Source organism: Numenius arquata, chromosome 2 (genome assembly GCF_964106895.1).
Source record: "Numenius arquata chromosome 2, bNumArq3.hap1.1, whole genome shotgun sequence".
NCBI lineage: Eukaryota > Metazoa > Chordata > Aves > Charadriiformes > Scolopacidae > Numenius > Numenius arquata.
This window is the reverse complement of record NC_133577.1, coordinates 125576751-125589398: the sequence shown is the minus strand read 5'-3', so window position 1 is coordinate 125589398 and position 12648 is coordinate 125576751. Positions and strand designations below refer to the sequence as shown.

At 37.6% G+C, this 12648-nt stretch overlaps 1 protein-coding gene across 1 annotated transcript in view; it reads right to left on the bottom strand.

The window, feature by feature from the left end:
- UPF2 (UPF2 regulator of nonsense mediated mRNA decay) overlaps nucleotides 1-12648 on the bottom strand; it is a 70764-nt gene that overhangs the window by 37787 nt on the left and 20329 nt on the right. The window contains exons 7-9 of the mRNA XM_074168973.1: nucleotides 7895-7998; nucleotides 7284-7369; nucleotides 34-142 (exon numbers count right to left, since the gene is read on the bottom strand). Of these exons, the coding sequence (XP_074025074.1) occupies nucleotides 34-142; nucleotides 7284-7369; nucleotides 7895-7998 (299 nt within the window). The remainder of the gene's footprint in view (nucleotides 1-33; nucleotides 143-7283; nucleotides 7370-7894; nucleotides 7999-12648) is intronic.

Below are 12648 nucleotides of genomic sequence, written 5' to 3'. Positions count from 1 at the left end.
TGAATGTAAAAAAACTAAATCAACAAGACATACATGAAACCTGAAATCCCCTTTCAGCATGGAACAAAGATCCTCTGCTACATCAGACATACAGGGATGCAGTGTGGCAACCAGTCTTGCATAAAACGGTAGTAAATCCAACCTGCAGACAAAGGAGATGATAAAACAGACACTAATTTATAGACAAAAATGTATTTATGTCTGAAACTATGGGTACCATTTCGCTTGTGAAAAGAGTGAATGTGCATATCCTGGCAGAACTACGTACCTGCAATTTTACAGGCTCACGCTGCAGACTGCAATATCATTTAAAAATAACAATACAAAAAGGAATACTGCATCCTATTGGAATCCTTCACACTTAGCTTCCTTTCAAAACTACTGCCTTAAGTGAAATGCCAAACACCATCTTAACTATGGAATTCGACCTTCAAGAAATTGCCAGACAAAAAAAATTCAGATCCCTCCCAATATGCAAAATGAAAAATTCTTACAGACTGTTTCATTTGTTATTGCAATTTTTTTATTTTTTTTTTTTAGAATAGCAGAGACATAACCAGGAAGGTAAGAACATCTTTATTTTTAAGGCAGTGAATTTCTAAATGAATGTAGCAGTGTTATCACACAAAACAAAGTTCAGCAGATGCGATGTGGCAACCTTTTTCCCCTAAAACTCAGGTAATACTCCCACAAATGAAATTTGAAATTTTCTATAGAACTTCTCATATTTATATATATATATATATATTTTTTTTTTTAGCTCTTTCCCTGATTACATGCCTTCATAGCCATTTCATAGTATTGCATGTTCCCCTTAGGGAATTTTGGAGGGTAATCTGTGTTTCCTTTAGTTTTGTACTTTGGTTTTTCCCATGGAAGATCATCTGGTTGTAAAAATGGGATAAATGCCCTTAAACCTGTTTTGTGGCATTGTGTAACAGGACACAGCATTAAGCAGCTGCTTTGAATAAATGTGCATGTATCACTTTTAAATGCAGACAAACCAACTGCACTCTGAAGCCTCATAATATCATTTAACAAGCTGAAGAACGTATTTTTGGTTTATTTTCAGAACGGAAGTTAATGTTGTGAACACATGAACTGCAGAAAAGCCTACTGTTTTAAGTGGAGACAAACATCTTAGATGTGCATGCTTCCAGTGAGAAATTGCCTGTAAGGGAAAAATGGATCTCAAGTTTACACTTTATGAAGGATTAAGGTTTTCCCATCTCCCTAGCAGGAGGGAAAAGAAAAAAAAAAAAAAAAGACTACAATAAAAGAAAAAAAACAACCTGCTGCTGAGAAAAAAAATATACCTAAAAGCACAATTGATACACAGAGCTTTTCCCTGGCACAAAGTAAAACTGGAAAAGCACCAAGACAAAAACCCCAAAACAAAGCCTAAACGACTGCCTTCCCTCTCCTTTCTACTGCTGTGTCACTAGAGAACATATCCCACATCTTTAATATCCACTCAGAAAGATGGATGATTGTGTACTTCAGTTGTGTGTTAGAAGCATCAGAATATACTACCTGAAAGAGGCAGAGCTAAGCAGCCTCCAGAAAACACATAAAACTCCTGTTGAAACATTGCAGGTATCCTGGTTACCTATTTAACAGTTTTTATTCTCTCTTGTTAATCAATAACTGAAGTAGTATTTACATTTTTTCAAGCTTGTTGGAACACACAGTCAAGGATGACTAGCCACAGTAAATTACTACGATGTTATTAAGCTTTTAGCCATTAACTCTTAGAGAAGAAGTAAAAGCCTCATTACTTTACGCACACATACAAAAGCTAAACTGAAAAAAGACTTTGACTGAATTGTGGGGGTGTATTTTAATCGAGGGGATTTCTGTATGGCATCTCTTTTAAGACAAGTAGCACAAAGTCTTATTCTGGTCTGAACAAGTACCTGCCTGCCGAGAGCTAATAATTTCATCTCTGTAAACTGAACATACCTGGGGGAAAATTAAAGTCTTAGAGCACATTGTTGTTACTCCCTTACAGAGCACAAAAGGTTTCTTCATGGGGAAGAATACTAAGACTAGGTATTTCTAAATAGGTGAAATATAATAAGGAAAAGCCTTAGGTCAATTACTGTGAAATTGGCAATCAGAGATTGAATTCATTCCCTCTCTCACAGGGGAGACAAATATTAAGTGCTCAGAAGTGGAGAGATTGCAGTATCAGTGGCACCATCTACTGGCACTAAGGCTAATCTAATTAAGTTTTTTGTTTTCTCGAGAAGCATTTCTTTTTCAAAAAGGGGGCAGATATCAACTAAAGCCACCCACAAACCCCACACTATTGCTTTCTCTGCCTGCTCTTCTACGTTATGAAGCAAGATCTAGCATCAGGGGCGAGTCAGTCACTCTCTGAAGCCTACGTTAAGGACCACCAATATAAACTACCACAGTAAAACACCCTCTACCTTGACCATATACCTTGGATTGAAATCTAGTCAACTCTGCATCTCTGGATCACATGGACTGCATTTCAGAGAAATATCTAAGAGCACATCTTTTTTGGTAGCATTTCAAGTAAATTTATAAAAAAAAAAAGAAACAAAAAAAAAAACCCCTTTGCTCAATTGAAGTCCTAATTTCAACCTCTCTAGAACGGGCGCACCCAAAATTTTATACCCAGAAAGAGTGAAGGGGTCATTTTAAATGTTGATTAACTGGGATTCTACCAGAAAGACAGCTCAAAGAATGAAGCAATAGAGCAATAACTCCTGCCTCACAAGCATAATCATCATCCAGATAAATGCAGTGTATTCACAGGGCCTGAACAGGTATAAACTGCCACCCACGCTGCTCAGTGGGAAGAGAAGGATGCTGTGGAATCTGCATGCGATCAGATAAGCACTTTATGCTTTTGTTTCTTAGTTGTGGCGTAAGCTCCTTATGTGAAACACATCCCTCGATTTTATCCTGAAATGAGAGAGGCCACAAACACCAGTAAGTCAAGTTAAACTGAACAAAAAAGACCTTGCTGCTGAGGATTCTCAGGATAAGAAGCTGAAAGGAGGCAGATATACAGGAGGTTTACATCTTCGGAGTTAAAACTTTCAGAACTATTTAACACTCAAGAAGCGGCTAACTTCTGAATTAAGAACAGACAACAAAAATGCTAAAAATTTCCATACGATGAACAATAGGTCTCGTGCTTAGTAAACTGGCAACTTCATAGATCACCATAGATGGGAATCGCAAAACAACCAGAAGCCACAACATCCCCTCTTTACTGTTTAGCATTTGTCTAGAATTTTGATATTTGAATTTAGATATTAGCATTTGTTTAGAATTTAAGGCCTAAAACAAGACTACAAACTTCTCATATTGAAGTTGACAAAATTTTAAAAAAATACAGTATGCAATTAAACATAATTACCTGTATCTGTACGGGAAGATAGTTCAGTTAGATGGCAAAGAACTACACATAAATGCCCTAAAGCTGTGAGCAGTATGGGTTAAATCACCATATGGTCATTTTAGTGCAAACTATATAGCCCTGAATTAAAAGGCTAATATTTAGTTTTAAATCAATCCTCCAATGCAAATCTGAAAGCCACTTGTATACTAGCATTGAAAAATCTTTTTGAAAGGCTTTCTGTTCTGTTGGGTTGGAGGTTCAAATCGCGGCTGGAAACGTAAATGCAATCCATTCATAAGTATTCAACAAAGCAGTGCAATGATGTTGTATTCTAACACTAATCTACAGTTAGTTGAGGAAAAACTCTCCTTCTTGTCAAATTAAGTTTTCTGACTTGAAGAATCCCGCATTTATCCTAATCTATCCAACCCCAGTGGGAGCAAGAAAGCTCCCTGGCAACACTGCATAATGACTCTGACTTTACAGTGTCTGCATTACTCCTCAAACACGACACTAGTTTTGTACTTTCTTGGTAAAATTGTTGTGCCTGTACATTTCCTAAAATTCACCTCTGCGGAAGAAACAGAACTTACTCTCTTACTGAAATATCTTATTATGGCTGCCAACATAATAGCTAGACTTAGAGGGATAGTGCAGAAACTCCTGGAATTAGTAAACACCAGTATGCAACAGCCATAACAGAAGGTAAAGACAAATCATTTGGCTCAGTGAAGAGATACACGAAGCAAAAATATTGTTAATGCATAGTATACAAAGCTTTGAAGCAGTGTGCTACACAATTTTCTAAATGAATTTGTAGCATTTTATAGTAAATGTTAGTACGGTGTGCCATACACACATCTGGAGTTTTTCCACAAGGATTACAAATGTTGATTTCAAGACAGAAAGAAGAACTACCCCTTTATCCACCGCAGTAAGAAAGCAAACTTTAAATATTAGGACAGATCACCCTTTAAAATCATCTGCATCTATGGGCAGATGGTGTTTTCACTGCAACTGTTTGTGGTCCAGAACAAGCAGCTCAGTCAGCATCCTTGTTTCTCCTGCTTAGTAGCCCAGAAACAGGCATCACTAACGCAGGCGAAAGAACAGGCAGATACACAGAATTGAACTTAAGATCTTGGAAGCTGGAGTATTCATTGGTCCAGTAAGTCTCAGAGCAGAAAGCAGAAAGAAGTATTAAAAAAAGAACTGTACATGGAATATTCATATTTCTTAAGAATATTTCTAATTAAAGAACAAGTGATGGGCACCTCAATACAAGAGAGATATCGAGGTGCTGGAGCGAGTGCAGAGGAGGGCAACGAAGCTGGTGAAGGGCCTGGAAAACAAATCATATGAAGAGCGGTTGAAGGAGCTGGGACTGTTTAGTATGAGGAAGAGGAGGCTGAGGGGAGACCTCATCACTCTCTACAACTACTTGAAAGGACACTGTAGAGAGGCTGGTGCTGGTCTCTTCGCACAGGTAACTAATGACAGAACGAGAGGGAACGGCTTCAAGCTCCAACAGGGTAGGTTTAGACTGAACATTAGGAAAGAATTTTTCACAGAAGGAGTGGTCGGGCATTGGAATAGGCTGCCCAGGGAGGGGGTTGAGTCACCATCCCTGGATGTGTTTAAGAGCCGTTTAGATGTGGTGTTGGGGGATATGGTATAGGGGAGAACTTTGTAGAGTAGGGTAGATGGTTGGACTCGATGATCCCAAGGGTCTCTTCCAACCTAGACGATTCTATGACTCTATGATCAGCTGAGCCATTCACTTCAGTGTTAGTTTCAAATACTAGAGAACAGAACTGTCCCAAAGAGAGCAGCTCCTTGACCCAACCACACCATCCAGAGTAGTCTATTGAGTTTCCACAGAAAAATTAATTTTTAAATTTATTATTTTTGAAATTAATTTGTGGCATAGTGGAAGTACCATTGGGAAGACAGTTAATCAGTGGCTATGTGGAGACTATATACATTTCTAGCAACTTACTGTTTTCCTAGTACAGCCTGATCAAAACCACACGTCCTTTTTTTTTTTATTTTTTAATGTGACAGTACCATGAAATCAAAAGATGAATTTCTAGTGTATCTGTGAAACCACACCGCTAAACTGACAAGCCATCATGTTGGTCTTGTCTGAAACTACCTCTTTTGCTGTGCACAAGGTCAACAAGTGCCTTCATGTCATTATCATCTAGCACAATTTAGTGGATTACACAAAGAAAATCAGGCAGCTCTTAAGAGGTTCCAAGAGTTAAATGATCGATTTGAGCGATCTGGAATCTACAGCATCAGGAAGAAATACAGGGCAGTGGTGGCAGTATGTTCACAGACCAGCCAAGAAGGCACTTCCGTTTTGCAAACAAACATGGAAAATTCTCTACTGTGGTAGAGCTGAAGATGAAAGCTTAACTCATCCAGCTGATTTACATTGCTGTAGATGTGCCAGGTTGTGCAAGAGTTCCTCTCAAGTTGTGTTTTGATGCATTTTGTGATTACCAGCAGGCTGATAAATAGAAATATTATTGCCTCTACACCATAAATTCAGGCTGAAGAGCACCTTGTTACGTCTAACACAGCAGACATTCAGGAGTCTCTGCCCGAAATACAAATTACTGACTCAGTCAGCAATTGCAGTCTCCAAAGACTGAGGTGTCAAAATCATGATTTTTAGAGAAAAGCAAGGGAATGAAAGATTACGTGCATTCTAACCGCAAAACTAGTATCAAGGTAGAGTCAGGTTAATGCACAGAGTCAGCAAACAAACCACTGGTTTACATACAGCTAAGAGTGCAGGGTTATTAGCACAGTAGATGCTTATTACAGATGTGATGTAGAAATAGGCCAGAATCGAGGTTGAAAACACAATGCAAGAGCTGATTAAAAGTAAGGAAAACAAACCAAAGTCTATTTATTCAAAGCAGTAGTCTACGCAAGTCTGGAGACAAAATGGACACTCAACAAACTGTGGGTTTTTTCCTCAGTGTGAAAAGGGAATGGAATCAAAGTCGTGTCAACTCTAACAGGAAATCCAAGATGATGATGATGAAACATTTGAAACTAAAAGCAGCATCAAAACAACCTCTCAGGAGAAATAGGGCGAGGTGGAGCAAGAAAAGTGACTCCTTTATAATTGCACCTACTTAAGGTGTAAGTTTACCAGAGAGCAGAGAAATATATTATTCTTCAAATTAATTTAACAATTTTATCTCAATATTTGCAATCATTTCTGTAACCAAGACTCTTCCTGTAAGTGCAGGGATGTCTCTTTATAACAAAGAGACAGAAAAGCAGAAATAGCAAAATCCTGGACAGACCTACACAAACAGAACAGGCCAGGCTATCAGGCCAACTCTTATCCTTGCGTTCTCCAAGCCAGCCAGCCTAGAACCAGCTGCGTTCCAGAAGACAAAATGGCTATGTACTATACGAGAATTAACATAAGATAAGAAATTCTCCTTCCTAAACTATATTGTGCTAAACTAAACTATTGTGCTTCCTAAACTATTCAGAAGTTCTTAGGTAAAAAAGGTGCAAGTTCTCCTGAATTAAATATATCCTCCTTTTTTTGACAGAAGGTAGCTTTGTGTTGTTTTGAAGGTTAAAAAAGTCATGAAAAGATCCACTATAAACACACAAGTACAATAAAAAAGAAACTAACTATTAAAAAATTTTATACTGCTATGGCAACATATTGCATTGAATTGCTTGAACATTAATCCTAAATATTTCTTTGGTGCTCTGGCATACATCACTCCAGAAGTACCCATCAGGAATAAACAAATGCAGCTTGGAATATGTACCAGCCTTCAGTAATTTAAACAGTTAAATACACACATACGTTAAAGTTAAATAACCAGAGGGTGGATCCAGCTTGTTCCCCTTCAGATCTTACCTTTGTCTAGGAACTATGAAAAGTGCCCGTACTAGTTTTCTTCTGTTAGCTTTTGTATTCATATTCATGCAAAAATCCATTGCTGCCTATAAAGAGAAAAGCCCATATAATACTTCATCTTTAATGTAGTGGGTTTTTTTTATTTAAAGCAACATAGCATGCTTTTCAGAAGGATCTTTCAGAGAGCTATGCTTGCTACATTGCTTTAAAAACAACCATAAAGAAAAATCTTCATTTTTGTCTAGAACTGACATAGTTAAAAAACATGTCCAGTTACAGGAATACAGACTGATTCTTTTGATCAACACAAGGAAGAAACAGCTTTAGGGAGACCGTGAGGAATTTGTCAAGAAGTGATGGGAGCCAAAAAAAAAAAAAAAAAGCCAAGTTTGCTTCTAAAACAATCTAACACATAAGAGAATGGACAGACGAAACCACTATCACATGGTATTTGGGCAACTGCTGCTAACTGAGGAAAAGAAAGTATTTCCTTCAGGTTAAAAATGAATTCAGCTACTGCTGAACTCCAAAGCTTCAAGTATTTATTTCTGATCAATCTGATTGAGCATTATAGCCTCTGGGAGTGGAAAAAATGAAAAATATGACTATACCTTGTCTATGAGGTCTCTGTTGACACAGTTTGGAAGCTGCTGAAGAAAAGCATCTACTATAAGTTTCAAATGAGATCCAGTACTGGCTTCTTCATCCTCTTGTTCTAACAGAGTGAAATAAACAAGCAATACACATCCTTAAGCTATGAAATATAATGATTTACTATCACATTCCCCAAACACAGTGCATTTGTAATGGTCAGTTGTTAAATATTCATCTACATATTAAAAAAAGAGGTACAAAAATTCATTTTTCAAAGCAAAAAAAAAATCCACTGATTGTCTATGCTGACAAAAGTCAAAAGTATCACCTTTAAAACTTGTCTTCCTCTTCATGAAGTTCTCTAGCTCCTAATTGATACAACAAATATACATTCCTAGAAAACCATGGTAATTTCTTTAGGTGATAAAAGGAGGACCACAAGGCGGCCCAAACATGGGGGAAAGTAATTATGGGGAAGAAAACCCCAAAACACCTTAATGCAATTGTGGATTCTACTTTTTTACATATGGTTGCCCTGCGGGAGAAACAGAATTTCTGAACAAAAACATCCATTAAGGGCGTTCTTTAGTCTGGTATGTTCTTGACATCTTTTCACTTGGTGCTGTTAAAGCTAGAGGCCAACTTCATTCTTTCAGCTGTGCAGAAGGCAGAGTATAGAACCGTAAAGCAACAAGGATTGAGGGCTGATGATGTAGCAATTGCAAGGCAAGAGACAACTTGTTTTTCAGGCAAATGCTTTGCAAGCAGTGACAGTGAACTGTATCTAATAATTGAGTCAGTAACACCAGTCAAGTAAAAGACTGCAGGACAACTCTGCCATTGAAATTCAGATTTTCTAATATCAACTATGAAAATCTCACCAGACCAACCCCCCCTACAGTTACCCTTTAATTACAAAACATGTGGTACGCTTCAAAAATATTTCCAGAATTTACTAAGTCCTAGAGAAGAGTCTAATTTGCTCTATAGCATCACAGGAGCCAAAACAGTGAGTTATAACACAAACGCTTGGGAAGAACCCTTCCTTGGCCAAAGCAACACAGAAGAACACTGCTTCCTGAAAAAGGAACACGATGATGCGTGGTTTCCTTTCAGGTTTGATGTTCAGCAGTAACAAGAATACTTACGAGGTATTTGAAAGCAGAACAGAGACAGACTTCAAAAGGTGAATACAGTGGTGGTGAAATTGCACCCAAAATACCCAGGACTTGGTAAAGTCACTTTGTCTTTACAGGCTACACAGTAGCTAAACTAGCATAAAAGACTGAAGTTTCTTTTTCAAGTTACTGAAAGGCAAATAGAAAGCAAAGGTGCTACATTGTAGGACATTTTTTCTTGTGTTTTTTTTTTTTTTTGTTTGTTTGTTTTTTGGGGTTTTTTTGGGGACATAGCCGGGGCAGGGGTTGAGCTTAGGTAGAGAAACACTAAAATTTGTTCCAAGGAACACTGCCAGCTACCCCTTCCTGAAGACGCTAGAGATTAAAGCAGATGACATTGCCTCCTCCCTTGTACAGGCAGCTAGAAGTCAGAAGAACAAGAGAGAAGGGTTCATTAAGAAAGGAGAGAAAAGAAGAGGAAGATGTTCAGACAAGGCGACCATGAAGTTTTAAATGCTTAATGGAACCCTGACTCTGTCATCATCCATATACTCAAGTTACAGTTCACTAGGACACATGCAATAGCTCAAACCAGACAATTTTTACTAGCAAATCTTGCTTTAATGCCTTTTTCTTTTTAGATATTTACAGTCACACCTTCCTGTCTCCTTCTCATGTTCTTTTATCTTCCTCTTTTTCCCTTACAGCACTTAAGTTGTCTCACCTCCGTCTCCTATACAACCTGACTCAATGCTCTTAAAATAAATGGAAAAAAAAAAAAAAAAAAAAAAGTCTTTGACAACTCAGTCACTTTTCAAGACAATCTTTCCAGAGGGCCTGCTATCACATTCAATTTCAATAGTTCCCAAATATATCTCCTCTTTCGCTGGTCCTCTGCTTCACCAGAGGGTTACAGATATTCTCCCATTGTATTTCTACATATTTATTTCTCATCACAGTATGTGGATCCTTTCTAAGTGGAAAGGCTCTTTTGTAGTACCTGAAGCAGGTTCAGTACTTCAGAATTTTACAGTGACAGGAACTAAAACAGTCAGAGCTTCCTTCTCCAAAGCCAACAATTCTAATCACGTAATTAATGCAAAAAGTGAGTTTACATCCTGCTTTTTACTGTGATCCTCTTGACTTCCAGTCTTTCAGCATCACCACATTTTAAAAGTGTGATACCTCTATTTAAAAATTCACAACAAGTAATAACGTATAACCATTGTGGTTAGACTATTTATAATAGCCTATCTGGGTACAGATCAAATCAAGCAGTAAGATCACTGTAGAGACTGAAAGAAAAATTATTTCTTCTTTTTAAACACATTTCTATTTAACCAGAAATGAATGCAATCCTGCAATTTTCAGGGAGAAAGTATAAAGACCCTAAGGACTTACTGAAGTTGTTCTCCTGCAACAATTGGTGCCAAACAATCTTCTACTTCAGTAATAATGTTTGCCTTCCCCTCTCCCTACAGACATACTTTCTGAGAAACCCCTGACTCCCTTAACTGTTAACATTTTTTAAATTTTTACAAAACTATAACCTTACAGGGAGCTCTGTCCTAGACACTCCACTCTGCCTGAAAGCTTCAGTCTAGTTGGTGTAGCATCACCCAGACAGTGGAAATAACAGAAGTGCTTTTGTAAAGGCAGTAGCTATTCCCTCTGTGGCATCAGCTTCTGTTATGGATTTGATGATGCAGGAGCCCTCACAGTCAGATGGTACAAACCAATACTGTGAATAAATTGTTGGCTGAATCCACAACACTGCACAACACTTAGGCACAAGCATAACGTTAAACACCTTGATGAATCAAAGCCTCACTGGCGAAGGTGTTCAGAATTTAGACTCACAAAACATCCAAGTCCAAAAAATATTTCTTAATACTTGGTTTAAATTCCTGCTCTTCTGATAGGAACTTTGCTAGCTCTCTAAACAGTATAGCAAAATTAAAAGCACTCATTTTCTACACATCATCTCTGCTGCTGATCAACCTTACAAAAACTGACACTGTATATATATATATATGTACATATATTAACACCCGAGTCCTCCTGCTCCCAGTATTCATGATGGCTTCCACTCTGGCCATTCCTTACTTAACATTGTCTTTGCCTCCATTCACACAGCTTCATTTTTAACATTTTATCTTCTCTTTTAAAAACAACCTCAAAACTCACTTCTTTCAGCATGCTTTCCGTCACTATTTTCAGCTCCGGTGCTATCTCCTCCCTCTCTCTTCCCTGAGCATATTGAAAATAAGAAAATTAAGATTCACTCAAAGTTAACACAATAGAGAAACAAAATAAATTATCTGAATTCTTGATAAATGAACCTTTTCAACTAACTGTGTCAACTTTCTTTTTACATGGCATATCTTAAACTTAGTTGATTATAGACTTCAACCTTTAGGAAAGGAGTGCAGAAAGAGAGACTGCAATGCTGTGGAGGATGCTCACCAGGGCAGACCTGCTTTAAAAACACACACTTATGAATAACTGCCTTGTCTCCCTCACATTTGGACAGCGGAGAAAAAAACTGAAGTGACAGAAGAAGATGCAGAAGTAAGAGACGACAGGCAGTACCCACTGTCTGACTGGACTCTCTATCCTATTTATCTTATTTTCCCTTTAAAATTTACATATTCCCTCTGACAGTGTAATCCACACCCCCAAATTATCACAATAACTAAAGCTACTTTTTTTTCTTCATCTTGGACCTTACATCTAAGACCCTGCTATACCTCATGCATCCTCTTTTTATACTAAAGGCCCACCTCAACCTAAGAGTACTGTTTTATGTTTGCAACAGTGTCATAATACAGGGGTTTCGTTCTCTGCTGGCTTTGCACAAAACACTACTACTAACTTAAATCAAGTACAGATGCACAAAAATTCAGTACATATGAAGAAAAGTTAAACCTATATTTTGCAGTTGAAGGACACCTGATTTTCCCACTTTCAAACCAAAGTGAATTTTACTTAAGAAAAAGGCTGAAAAAAAAAAAAAAATCTACCAGTTCACTAAATGTAAATACATCACACAACTTGAAACAATGTCTAAATTCAGAATTTTGTTAATTCTGTATATCTGGAGCTACCAACCAGGGATGTTCAGCATTACACACACACACCAAAAAAATGTATCGTTGTTTCTCTCTTTTCAGCAAAGTAACTTAGATGCTGCTTTTTCTAGCAGAACAAGGATTTGGCGACCCTATTTATTTTCATTTCCATCATTAATTTATGAAGCTACCTTTTGGTATCAGAGAAATTTGACAAAGGTATAGAATTCACAAAAGTTTCTATATGTTTCATAAGAAACAACCTCAAAGACAATCATGAAGCAATAGCTCTCCACTAAGAAAAAGCCTACACTGTGAGCCAAATGACATTACTTCACAAGGTAGAAAGCAAAGGGCTGTCTTTAAGGGCTGGCTGTTTAACGATAAAAAATAAGCCCCATTCTGGCACATTTTCGATTAACCTTTCAGATGGGACTATACTTAATGCTCTGTCAATGGCTAGTTTAAAATCAGAAACTAGTATTCATGGTTAATATTTCGTATTATGACAAAACATGCATTATCTTCCTTTTACACACAAACTGGCATCACCTCCCAGGGAGCTAGAACTGTACAGACACC